Here is a 14,402-nt window from a genome sequence, read left to right as displayed (position 1 = left end):
CTAAAAATAAATCTACGGAAATGAGACGTTTAACGAATTTGTTTAAATTAATCGTTGAGCTAAACGAGTTGGCTCATTTATTTCATGGAGTTTTTTTATTTTTTAAAAATGTTTTTAATAACTCTTTTTTAACAATCCAGTTCAAATAAGTCTCAACTCAATAACTATTAAAAAAGCAAAAATATTTAGTTTAAAATTAATATTTTATCCTAAAAATCAATAGGATAGAAAAATTGACTAATTAGTTTAATTTGTTTTTTTTTTTTAAAAAGTTGATCTTATTTTAAAATAAGCATTAGCTAATTTATTACACATGCATTTTTTGTATAAGTTCATACCTCCACAATAGATAATAAAAATAAAACTTAAAAGTACCATACTATATGATTACACATTACAGTTTCAAAAGATTAAAAATATTATATGTCATTTGTTCAGGGTGTCTTGAAGCTTGTTGCATTATCTGAATTATGAAACAGGAAGCTAAAATATTATCACCTTCCTTTGTGGCTATGTGATACCAATTAGTTCCTGCTTTATCCGAACTGAACCAAACCTTGAATAATTTAAATTCGTTTCTGCGCTTGCATTTAACGGACGTCTATTTTAGAAGCCTATAAATATTTAATATATAGTTGATCTGAACTATTTAACTCACATATTTAAATGAATGGGTTGTTTATTTAAATAAATAATAATAATTTATCATTTTAAATGCAAATTCAAAAATATTTTTGTGCATTTAGTTACGTTTTTACATAGCACAAAGTTTTTGTATTTAACACAAACTTGTTGATATAACATAAAAATTTGTGTACATTGTATATAAATTTATCAATATACCATAGAAATTTTTTTCACATAACCTAAAAAATTTCATTGCACGACTTCATACACCAAAATTTATGTGCTTAATATTAATAGTTTTGCTGTTATTATATCAAAATATTTTCGATAAGATGTTATTGAACTCTTTAATAGGTCTTCGATAAATCTAGATTTCCATCATTGCCAAGTGCTAAAAATATTACATGATCAATCGACTTTTAAGTACAGACTTTGAAAGTGATTACATACTCAGAGTTCCAATTGCATATTAAAACTAACTTTGAAAACAATTACATACTCACTCATAATCCAGTTACAACTTTCTAAGTGTGTGGAACATGTCTTCTACAAGCAATTTTTAAAAGTTATTAGATATAATTATAATTTTTAATTATTAGAATTCTCTATAAATAGGAGTTTTAGGATCAGAATAAAAGATTGGAATTATTCTTCCAAAAAAACTCACACATACTGAGTTTTTTTCTATAAAATTTTTTTCACATCTTTTTTACTTTTTTTTCACAATTGTAATTTTTATTTATGCCATTTATTCTTTTAGCAAGTTTAAGTTTACTCATTTTATATTCAAAATTTGTTTTTTGTTCTCTTTTATTTATTTTGTAACAAACTTTATGCAATTTATTACTTCATGTGTGATGAATAAACCATGTATATAAGTTGGGATTGAAAAATTGCTAAGATATATTCAGCGAGTAATGTTCATTCTCTTGATTTAAAGTTTTGTAACAGTGACTAATGCATTTCTTGTCTCTATTTCTTTCAAAACAAGAGTTCGGTTAAAATTATTAGCTTTCAATAATTGATAATAACAAATGTAAAGGTCGATCAATCATGGAAGATATAAAATGCAAAAACATGAAAGTAAAGAATAGACAGTTGATTTTTTGTATCATGTCAAGTTATTTGTAAAGACATCACAATTAGTTTCAATTCATTGAGGATAAATTAAATATTGTGATGTTATATTAGGTAAGGCATGAACAAAATTAGATTAAGTAGCAAATATTGTCAAAATATCTATATTATAAAAATAATTTATATATCACCGGAAAATTTGTTCAGAAATAATAAGTAAAAGATTGTAAAAAATTGTGAAATTTTATTCAAAAATTTGAATGTAATTTAAATTTTATGAATTTTGGTGGAGCAAAAATTATTTTACTCGGTTTCACTGTGGGCGCCAGTTGTTTTTGTATGGATGAACTTTTGAGATATATCTCATTTTAAAAGGAATCAAGTTTGTCTTTTTATTTCCAAAGGATGTATATTTCGGCAAGAAGAAGAATATCGAAAGTACAGACCTACAAAAATACTCAAAAACTTAAGTCAATATAAGAAGTATATAAGAATAGTAAAATAACTCAGATCCTAGAACTTATTATGGGAGTCCTTCCCGAAATTAGATATAGAAGGTTCTGTTTATAGGCATAAAATTGATAAATGATATTCATGTTATGACCGTTTGGTTATTAAGATAGAAATAATGGTCATTAAGTCGATAATAAAAGTATCGGTTACAAACAAATAATGAATGATAATTAAAGTCAAGTTATAATTCATCATAAATAATAAATACCAAATTATAAGGTAACAGATCACAATAATAATGATGATGATGAGAAGAAAAAGAAAAAAAAAAAAGACAAAAAGAGAAGAAATCAAATAAAAAAAAATGTGTACAATAAACACAATTTGGTTTGACTTAATTTTAAAAAAATCATTTGACAGCCTAATATTTCTGTACGTAAATAAACAATTATTTGATAGCACCATAATTAACTAGTCAAATTTCTAAAAAATTAACTACATAACTATTGGAAATTAAATTAAACTTACCAACAACTTATAATCAAGTTAAAGAATTCAAATTGAATTACAATTTTTAGAAATGGTTAGAATTTTCATGAATTACAAAATTACTAAAAGAAGGCCATTACTAGAAGCTACAAGATCTTGAAGAAGTTCCTCAAAGTTTGATAAGCCAATAAAATTGGCTAAAAGCATATCATATGACAACTCAAACTTTTGAAAGTCAAAAAAGACAATTTAATATGATACTTCCTACCAATTTGAAGGTAACTTCACCATTAGAAAACTTTTGCACAAAGCATCTGTATTATTTTTTCTTAGGTGAAGTTTGGGAAAAATATGATGTGAGTTTGAGTCTTCGTTTTTTTTTTTTCTATTAAGAGTATTAATAAAAATAAAGATATATATTATTTTTATAGTATTTTCCTTCTTTTTAGTATATTATTAAATTATTACTGAAAAAAATTATATTGCAATTATATTATATATTGTTGAGCTGCTTATGTATCTGAGTAATATGAGAAAATTAATAGTGGGATTTTAAACCTACAATAACATAAATGGTTTAAAATCACAGGCTGCCGGCTGGCTTCTGATAAAATCCTTATTTGCTGGGATTGTAGGTGTGCAAAGTCATTTATGGGATTCCAGCCATCATTTATAATTTTTGTAATATCACATAACCTCAGCCAAAATCAATGTAAGAATTTAGTAAAAAATCTAGAGAAATATTACGATACTAGCTAGGAGTAGGAAATCAATGAACGTTGTGGTGGTACAGGACTATAGGTCACTTAACATTATTTGGAAAAAACGTGAGACACGGTTATGAAGAAAAATACATCCAAAGGTCATATACATAATAGGGGGCCAACCCCTATCACCATCATAAAAAATGGGATCACATTATTGACTTGTCGTGTTGAATCCAACTGTCCAACAATACATTGGGGAGGAGTTCGTTTTCTTCATTTGTTTGGAACGAATTCTCATAAATTAGGATTAACCTTTCTTTAGATATAATAATAATAATAATAATAATAATAATAATAATAATAATAATAATAATAATATAATAACAACAACTTGTATACTTGAAAATAATATGCATTAAAAATAATGTTTATGGTTAAAGTGTATATTTGAATGTCATTAAATTGTCAAAAAAATCTGTTTTCTAGTGTGTTTGCTAAATTATTTTACGTAAAATAATTAAAAAAAATTAAAAATTAAAAATCATTTTTGAGAAAAAAAATATATTCATCTTTCTAAACAAGACCTTTTCTATTTTAGAAAAAAAAATATTTTAACATAATAAATAAACAAAAAATACTTTTATATTATTATACCATAACATAATTAATAATCAAAAATATATTTTTAAATAAAATATCTAAACATCAAATTATTATTATTAATTTTTCAAAGATATATGTCTCTTAAATAATTTAAAAAAAAAACTCGTTCAAACAAGCCAAAAATAGAAATCCTCCTACTCTAACCCCGCGGTCCACAAAATAATAATTGGAAACAAACAAAGTACATTGAACAAGGACATCATCAATAAGAAATTCAATAAACTAAGTTCCAAGCCCTTCCCCATTTGATAAATTGGATGTAGCAATTCATGTCGAAGTCTTTTCCAATAATTTGTTGATCTAGTTAAGGACTTGGTATTGAGGTAGAATGGTGCTTTGCCAAGTCTTTTTCGATATTTCAGGACTACGAAAATGTAGCGTTGGTGAGGCTATCTTAGGATTGACAGAAGCAAAGAAAGGAAGTGGTAGGGAAAAGGGATTAACGGAATCGCCCATAAGAGTAATTTTTCCACTACATTGGATAAATAATTGATTCATCAAATTAGGAAAAATAGTTGATTTCATCAAATTAGATGGAATCAATTCCTTTTTTTTTCTTTTTTCTTTTTTTTGTTCAAGGAATCAATTCCTTTAAAAACCTTTCAATTCAATCATAATTTTTTTAATTCAAAGAATAGAAGCCCATAAAATTTTCTTTGGTCTCCATTCCACTCCAAACATAGCCTAAAGGATCTAAGTCCCTAAACCAGTTCCAATGGGTAAGAATAGCATGACTCATTTCCTAATTAGAGAGAATTCTACAAGCATTTGTGCTTCCAACCGGTGTACACCAAGAACACCTCGAGTCCTCTGATAAAGGTAAAGAAAACAGGAACTATGATGTAATATTTGCAAGAATATGAGCTAGTTTTACGGGCAAAGAGGACTTGGATCAAAAGATGGTCATAGGGATATTAATCAATTCGAGGATTGCAGATCTTGTTCGAATTCAACAGGCAAAGTCCATTTGTTTTCATCGATAATATTTTTCATTCGAAAGAATAGTGCTGATAAATGGAGAATCTTTCTGCAATTACTTATGCCATAACCAACGTAATTAAGCACGTTTCTGCCATTAAAAAACTGTAAGCCTAGATGCTAGATGTATGGCAAACATGATAAAAGGGATGAGTTGCACAAGATAAAGTCATGGCATGCCATCATATCACCATCTCAAGAAACAAAGGCACAAAAAATCAAGAAACACCAAACAAAATGACGTACAAAGAAAGTTCGTTCCTTATCAATTCATATATGAACTGTTCTATGGAGAACAATGTCAACATGCATGTAGCCATTATGAATATGGAACAGCAGAGTCAAGCATTCTGTCCTTTTTTCTCGCTTCTAACCGAAGTCAAGTCTGAGACACCTGATGGATGAAAAGAGCCTAACGGAAATAAATAGATATCTGAGGGATGTCAATGTCATTATCATCGTCATCCTCGCAGGCCACGACAACGTCCAAGTGACGACGGTATGAAGGGATCTCCACCTTGGCCACTTCCTCTGCGAGATCCACCATTCTCTTGTCCATTCGATCTTTGTGCCTAGGGAACATGCTATTATAGAGCAGACAGCTACCACACGAAATGCTATAAGCATTCAAGCCTTTTGCCTTCAGCCAGTCAAGGAGCTCTCTGAGAGTAGGATTGTCTTTCAATATCCACCTGTCCCAAACTGTCCAACTCATATCTTGATGCTTGATGACCTTTGGAGGAACTGGTTCAGCCATGGAAAAGAGGGGGAGAGCTAAGTTGGCAAATGTGTTTCGGTAGTCCTCAACTTTGTGTCCTCCATCCAAGACTTTGTACAGCTCCAGGCACACAAGACCAGTGGCCATGGCAGTTGAGGTTGCAATTGCTGGAATGATTCGGCCAGCAATAAACTTTGCCTTAAGTTTGTCAACCTCAGGAATGCTGTAATTCCGTGCCCTCATGTTTGCTAGGCCAGCAATCATGTCCATATGGTAGTTTGTATCATCATCCTGCAATTTTGCAGTAAAAATGTAAATCTTTCTTTATATTTTAAAAAAAAAAAGTAGAGTTGAAAATCGATTGAAATTTAAAAATCCAAAAAGAAAAAAGAAGGAAGATCTCATGTATTCATGAACCAAAACATCCTATTCCCAGCAAATACAAATACAAACTCAACCTCCATGAATCCAAAAACTTTAATTCAGATCACAAAATACAAGAGAAAAGGGAAAGCTATATCCAGAATCATGGGGAAAAAACCCAGTCAAATCAAAAACCAAAATGACAAAAAAAAATACCTTTTCAAACTGAATTGGCCTCATCCTGAACTCTGATGATAGATTTGCCCGGCACCTTTCTAGCTTGGTGATTAGATCATTGATAACAGCTGCATCATCTATAGAAGCAGTGGAAAGAGTAGTGGCCTTCTCGTCTGTCACTATTTTTGCATCTTTCTTGGGCTGGAAGTCAGGTACTATCACGCTATCAACAGCTTCAGCCAATTTTTTAGGGTTCTTCACCCAGTCTGGGATTGGTATACCAAATGTTTCTGCTCTAAGTATGGAAGCTGCCATTACAAACTGAAGATGACCAATATCAGAGGATGAGAACTGAAGTGGATGAGGGAATCGTTTAGGTGCAGACCAGAAAGGAGCTCCAGTACTGGTTGAAGCATCTTCAGGGAAAGTATAAATTAACTGCTTCACTCGGTTAGCAAAATAATCTTCAAACCTGGGAAAAAGAAACCATGTCTTAATATAGGAGATTAAGAAAAATACCATATGTTCCCAATAAAACATTGCTACAAGTAACAGAAAAGCATATACTATTCTATATTATCAAGGAAAACATACTTTAGTCTGGCCCAAGTAATACAATCTTCAAAAGTGTCACACTTCTCTTTGTCCAAGCACTCAAGAACACGCTCCAAGTTGTCCCTTGCTTGAGCATCACCAGCACTCCTCATTGCATTGGTATATTCACTTGGATTAGACAAATATGCATTTACCTCAGCAGGTGTTTTCTCAAGCAAACCCTCAAATTCTGATCGAGCCCATGTCAAGCAGTGATCAATGTTGTGTGGAAATGAGTGTACAGTACACATTGGTGCCTGTTTCTCGGGCGGATCTCTTGAAGCGCCATAGTTTTCTGTTAGGTGGGGAATGACCATCTGTGTATTGCATTTGGCTCCAAGAGTTCCAGACTCGAGAAGAGGCTTCTGGAAATACAAGCACCTCTGATCGACATACAATCTAGCATTCACGTTGTCTAATGCATTAATCACAACACTCAAATTCTCCCAAAATGCATCATGGAACACATTTTCAGTTTCAGGACCAACTCGATTTTGTAGAGCTTCAATATTCAGAGATGGATTTATTGATGCAGCAGCTGAAGCAGCAACTGTAGACTTAGCCTGGCCAATATTCCAATCACGGAAGAGGAACTGCCTGCTTAGGTTACTCTTCTCTATGACATCATCATCAGTAACTGTCAGCTTTCCTTGACTTCCACAAGAAACTCCCATAAGGGCAAGATTTTTCAAAAATTCACATCCCAATGCACCAGATCCAACAACAAACACTTTAGCATCCTCTAACTTCTTCTGTAACTTTTGTCCAAATACTGAAATCTGGGCATCATAACGACTGTTTATTGGTCTAAAATCATTGGGATCCAGTGGTTCTGTAGGAAGTGATTCGACTGAGTCGAAGTAGAAAAACTGCATAGGAGGAACATACATTAAAATCACATAAAACAATCAGGACCATAGAGTTGTTTTTCTTTAGGTTCATTATCAGACACAGATTGCTTGATCCAAATCCTGAATTATGCTCATGTAGTTATTAAAGAAATAGAAGGTCCAAGAACAATAGGATATTAACTAAAACAGTAAACCTGACACAGACCAACCAACTAACAAACTGGAGTGAGCAAGCATCCCATGTCAATGCAAGGTTCGGGGAAGGGCCGCATCCAAAGAAAAAGTATTAACAACAAAGAAAAAATATTTACCTGATAAAGTGGATGAAATTTTCCAGAGCATGCCTTCACAACCTCTTGTCCCACAATTCCACCAAACATTGCAGCCATTGGGTTCAACACTGCCCTAGCACCAAAGGCAAATTGCCGCAGAAGTTTTGGATTCACATCGTTCAACCGTCCATCACCTAAGCTACCATTAATATCACTAGCAATAGATACAAGTTTCTGAGCATCATCCTCTGAACCAGCAACAGGAAAGCGACCTACATCAGAGACAAACTTATCCAAGGCCTGGAATGCCAAATGCAGGAGCGGCGGGCGATCAAACTTGGAAAAGTCACTCAGAAGAAAATCACCAGGATCACGAAGTGCTTCCCTTAGTGGTTTAAAGTTCAACACCTTTGGTTGTTTGACCTGTGTGACAATACCACCTTTCTCATATGTACCATATTTTGTGGTGTCTTCTTCAAGAGTAAATGAATATGCTCTAGCATTTTTAATCTTCCTTGGTTTTCCATCATTCAACTCTGTCATACCATGAACTTCAGAAAATACAACCAAATCTCCATCCTGAAACTCGAGCCTCTCATCATCAACACAAGATACCAGAGCTGGGTTGTCATTACTGATGGATGCAATTATACCAGTATGGGGATCATTTCCATCAACATCAGTAACAGTGAACTCGGGCCCAAAATCACAAAACACAGATCCAAAGAGGCCTCTAACTTCAGTTTTAATAAAAGCAATGGCAGGCTGATGGTTGTGGCAGTAATCATTGAACTCAACAGCTTTCTCAAGACTGGTTTCAGTGAAAACAACCGCCTACATAGCAGTCAATAAACACAAATGTCAATTCATCCAAACAATAAGAAAACTTTTACACTAAATCAAACCCTTAACTAAGAGTCTCTATCTATGTCGGATATCACTTAGGTAGTGTTTGTTTTCAGAGACTAGAACAGGGACTAAGAGACTAGGACTCAAGACTGTGTATAGTGGCTAGAGACTGGAACTAAAATTTCAGTTTCAGACACAATTTCAGTCCCGTACCCCCAAAAAGTGATGACACAAGGAACTGGAATTTTTGGGGACGGGAACTAAAACTTCATCGACATTTTCTTAATAACCAAAGATATTTTAGTAAATATTCTCATTTCATATCCATATTTATCTTGAACCAAACACGATACTAAGACATAACTCAGTCTTGTATATTTTACACCAAACATAATACACATACTTAATTTAGCCTCGATGTGAGTCTCAGTTTCTCTTCCAAGCCAGCCTTAAGCATCATAATATTCATGACTCATAAGGACAAGTATTACTAAAACAGTACATAATTTCAAACTCCTCTCACATGGTATTACTATTTACAATTACAATAATGTAATGCTATTTAGTCTTACATCGCTTTCAGTACATATATCAATCAATCTAAGGAACATCTTGTGATGAACAATGAAAAGTCTACACAATTAGTTGTCTCCAATCATGTTATTAGCAATACTTAAATATCACATAGCGGAAAGCAATACAGGATCACAACTACCATATCAACACTAACTACTATATCCATATACATAGTTACATACACCACATTTTCAAGTACGTGGTTAGAAATCCTCTACATTTTAAGTTCGAGCATAAGAATAAGTCAGCATACAAGAATTGTGGCAGCAAAGCAGCTATACAACCTGCTCAAAATTTATATATCAAGCAGGTAATATTCACATTTAATTCACAAAAATGCATGTCCAATATCCAATATTAAAATACTCGTATACCTTTATGAATAAGACTAGTCTGTTATTACAAAAGCATGGCAGTAAAGTCAGCAAAAATAGTCAAGTGCTTCATTATAGTTAGAACAATTAGTGTATTAGAAAATAACTTTGAGCATTTGTGATGCCAGACAAAAATATGTCAAGAAAATACCATGTGAAATGTAAACTACTAACCTCCCATTTACAGTAATTAACTCCCTTCATTTGCTAATTATTAAGCATCAGGTCTTTAAGTTAATATAGATCCATACAAAATAGCAAGACATTCAAATAGATAAATAGACGCAGACAAGTACAAGATTATTTATTATCCCTTCATTACTAAAGTATGCACAAGATAAATCTTTTCCATAATTCCCTGGACATATTCAAGCACGAGAAATTACAAATTATAATAACTTCACATGTAGCATATATATAGATATATATTCTTTTTTGGAATGATGCTTAAATTAGAAAGAACGTTGAAAATAACTTGTAGAATGCAAATAGAGTTACCTGGAAATCAGAAAGTTGTTCTCTCGTCAACGTAGTTGTCAAGGTTCGAACAAGGACAGCATTGTTGAGTTCCTGCAGCTTAGCAACAGAAGCCTCTGCCCTGTTCTTGCCAATATCATTCTCAGAAAACACAAAATTACTGGACAAATCCCATAACTCCACATTCCCTTCATCATGCAAAGTCACGGATTTGACACCAGCAAGAATGAGATTCTTCGCTGCAGGTAGTAAATTTCATCAGAGCTAGCACAAATAGAATCTATATCACAAACAAAAAAACTTAAATAGAATAAGAAAATGGAAAAAAAATTATTGCAGAACTGGAACTATTTGGTATCTGTAATTATATCCCAAAATGATGAACCAACCAATTTAAAAAACAAATATCACAGTTCAAAATTGCATTACATATTAGTAAACTGTCTTGAGTCAAAAATCTAAAATTATAGAGGCCATATCTACTCTGCCATAGTTACTCTGCAGCAACAAGGTTTCCAAAACAAGGGAAGGCAATGACACTTAATAACAACACAACAATAAGAAAACACATGAACAACTTAAGTTTAAAATACTAACCTTGTAGTACTGAATTTGAGAAACTAACAACCAATTTCAGTGAACTAATTCAGCATGAACAACATATTATGGGCCAGTCTAAGTTGCATGAATACGGGTACGGTACCAATAACCGGTGTGAATATGTTACAGGATCTCAAAAATTTTGCGGAGGAAAAAAAGGGGTACATCAGTACATATAGAAATATATGTAAATTTAAAAATATATGTAAATTTCACAAACTTCTAAAAATAAATGATAATTTTCAACTAATAAATTATGTTTTTATATCAAATTTAGTTGATCTTAAACTAAAAAGAGCCTAAATGGTCAACTTGAATTCTTAAACTGCACATCAAAGTAGTTTCGAAATAAAAAATAAATAAAATTTACTCAAAACAGCATAACTTTGAACCGATTTGAAGTAAAAAAATGCCAAGTCGCACCCAATACATACCCAAAACATATTTTTATGTAAATAAAAAAAATACCCAACACATACCCGTACCCAGTACCGGTGCATTGGTAAAATGCACTCCCCAAGGCCGGTTTGTTAAAGCTCTTACTTTTCGAAAATAGCTTGTCAAAACTGGTTTTGAAAGTTAGCTTCCTATAAGTTGTAACGCCTATGTTTGGAAAATCATAATAAAAATGGTTTTCAATAACTAACAAGTACATGCAATAATTGTGTTTGGTAAAACAACTTTTAAAATTTAAAAATACCATAATAAACATAAATATAAGAATATATTTAGATATTTATTAATATATGAAGTTATATTAGACTTTATAATTTTGATAAGCACAAGCTAACTTTGTAAAGCATCTCCTTCGGTGTTTTCAAAAGCACCCTGAACGTTTAAAAGCAACAAGTAAAAGGCTAAAAGCACATGATCTTTTTTAGTACCAAACACAAAACGAAGAACTTGTGCTATTTTCTAAAAACTTTATCAGGCCAAGCCTACATGCCCATGACTCACAATCTCACTGCATATATTAATTTCTGGCCAATAATGGAGACCAGAGACCAGAGACCAGATCACCAAATTTAGCAAATGCATCAATCTTTCCTTTTAATTAGAGAGCACTAAAAGCAACAAAAACCATTGCTAGTATAGTACATGCTGCCCCCTAGGTCATTGTATATTCGTATAAAATCATTTTAGTATTTGTGAGTTTACGATTACAAGTTTACAACCAATTCAATAGCAGTCTACTAAAACCCTGAAGAATTTAACAACAAACTCCATTCATCGTATATATAACCATCTTGAACAGCAAACATCTGATAATCCAATAGCAAGTTTAGAAGGATGTTAGGATAGCTCTCACATAAGTTTAATAGTTCAAGAATGATATACTCTTATCATATTTGGTTTTGAGTTTCATTTGTCATTTGACATTGATTCTGCTGTCGAACCATCGTGTTGGGTGCTATACCAAAAACTTTAATTTTGTCAAATCTTCTCAAATAGAGGGTTCCTAACTTCACTTCAAAATCACATTTCACTAAAATCTATTCAGACAAAATCAAGATCAAGTATTAAGTTTGCAAACACAACAAAATAGGCACTAAACATTCACTCAACAAGCAACAACATCAGAGCAAATCGAATTGATAGATCGCTCAAATCTGAAAGTAACAATTACCGATCTCAACGCCAAGACCCTGCATCCCTGAAACAAGGACATTGGAACCAACGAGCTTCCTCATGGTCTCGCGTCCGTACACCGCAAGCTGACGGCTATGGAGATCCTCATCGATCTCCGGCGGGTTGGAATCTCCCAAAGCCATATCTGACGGTCCTCCTTCGACGCTTATGCTGTTGTTGCTGCTGCCGCTGTTCTTGTCGTCTCTGCTCCGGTCAGTGTTGTTCACCGCCGAATCCTCGGCAGCACCAGAGGGCGAGCAGGCAGTTAGGCTCCCGATCCGGCACTTCTTGTGAAATGAGGCCGCAGCAGCACCACCACCTACAACGCCGCCGCCGCTGTTGCTTCCGCTGTTGTTGCTGCTGTTGTTATTGTTTTCAGTCCCTTCTTCTACAACCTCTCCTTCGCTAGGTCTCTTTCTTGGAAGCATATAGTGCAGTAATCTGCTACACGCGCGTCCACACCGAAATCGCACCATAAGGGCAACAGCACCAGCAACGAAAACAACAACGACGATGGCGATTTTCACAAAGAGGGAAAAATCAAACGAGTTAGAAATAATATGATCGGCGAGAAGATCTCGCGAGATGAAGTACGATATTATCAGAGGCAACAACGCTAAGAGCCAAAACCCTAATAACTGTCGCATCTTGATTCGAATGCAAAGCGATGAAGCAAGCAAATAAAAAATGAAAATGGAAGATTTCGAGGGTGGAAATGGAATGAAAGGAAGATGAAGGAACGTACCAGTTGGAACTTGGGAGAAGCAGAAGAAGAGAAGAATGGAATCTGTGATGTGAAGGTGAGAATCGGAGGTAGGAATTTTTGTAGAGTGCGATTGCGTTTTTGTTAGGTTCTGTATTTTTGAGGGTTTTGCTTTTAGGAATGATGGAGAACAAGTGCGCGTATAAGGGGCAGTGGGGGTTTGTATAAGAAGAGGTGAAGTGGTTAGGGGCATTTTGGACCTTTGGTTCCAATAGAAAATAATTTAAGAAATATGTTTCGCTAGGGTTCTGATAGACAGGTGGTGGTTTTGCCTCCATATGCGAAAATTTCTTACCTGAAACTATTAAACATCATGAAAACTCACATACATTTTTACTATTAAACTTAGATAAAAATAAAAATAAAATAAAAATATTAGTTAACTAAATTTTTTTAACCAAGTCAAATTTATATACATACATTTATGAATTATTCTTCACATTTAAATAATTTTTAGCATCTAAATTTAAAATTCTGTTAGACGTCCAAACAATTTTACATCCAAATTCATATAAGTTATTTAGTTTAGACTGCACGACTTCGTATTTCTTTTCTTCTTTCTCCTCTTCCTCCTCCTCCTCCTATTTTTTCTTCTTTTTCATTTTTTTCTTATTATCGTCATTGTCACCACCACATCCATCTCCTCCTCCTATTTCTTTTTTATTTGAATTTTTTTGATCTCCTCCTTCCTTTTCTTCTTCTTCCTCTATCATTATTATCGTCATCATCAACAATACCAACATTTTGCTAACATTTTTATTGATTCTGATTCTCTGTGGTGATCGAATGAATCGAAAATATTATCAAAACGAAATCATTGTATAATACCAAATGAATTGAAAATGGTCCATTATATAAATTCAATTTCAAAAACGCATGCGTCCTGAATGAACTGAAAATATTATCTGTTAAGTTAAGAAATTAACTAATTATAATTGATGATAACAAATATTATTTTATTGGATTAATTACCCAATTAGTTTTGATTGTGTTTGATTAAGTGTTGCAGGCCAAAGAATCACCAGCCCAATTAGAAGAAAATAAAAAAAAAAAGTGTTGTAGTGGATCTCTAACCAACAAAGCCTAAATATGGTAAAACAAAAGAAATTACTTGGGCTGAATAGTAAGAAGCAAACCCAAGCCTGAGTTGCTTACTCAAGTTGAT

General features: G+C 33.0%; 1 protein-coding gene across 1 annotated transcript; it reads right to left on the bottom strand.

Moving 5' to 3' along the window:
- Positions 1–5,148: 5,148 nt before the first annotated feature.
- LOC130940970 (ubiquitin-activating enzyme E1 1-like) lies at positions 5,149–13,377 on the bottom strand. Its single transcript, XM_057869288.1, has 7 exons — positions 13,220–13,377; positions 12,473–12,915; positions 10,267–10,484; positions 8,009–8,803; positions 6,847–7,715; positions 6,292–6,724; positions 5,149–6,003 (listed from the first exon to the last, which is right to left on the bottom strand). The coding sequence occupies exons 2-7, from the start codon at positions 12,900–12,902 to the stop codon at positions 5,407–5,409; spliced, it is 3,342 nt and encodes a 1,113-aa protein (XP_057725271.1). The 5' UTR covers positions 12,903–12,915; positions 13,220–13,377; the 3' UTR covers positions 5,149–5,406.
- Between the last annotated feature and the right edge of the window lie 1,025 nt (positions 13,378–14,402).

The sequence above is a fragment of the Arachis stenosperma genome, chromosome 7 (assembly GCF_014773155.1).
Source record: "Arachis stenosperma cultivar V10309 chromosome 7, arast.V10309.gnm1.PFL2, whole genome shotgun sequence".
Lineage (NCBI taxonomy): Eukaryota > Viridiplantae > Streptophyta > Magnoliopsida > Fabales > Fabaceae > Arachis > Arachis stenosperma.
The sequence above is the reverse complement of the archived record's forward strand: the minus strand, read 5'-3'. Positions and strand labels throughout refer to the sequence as shown.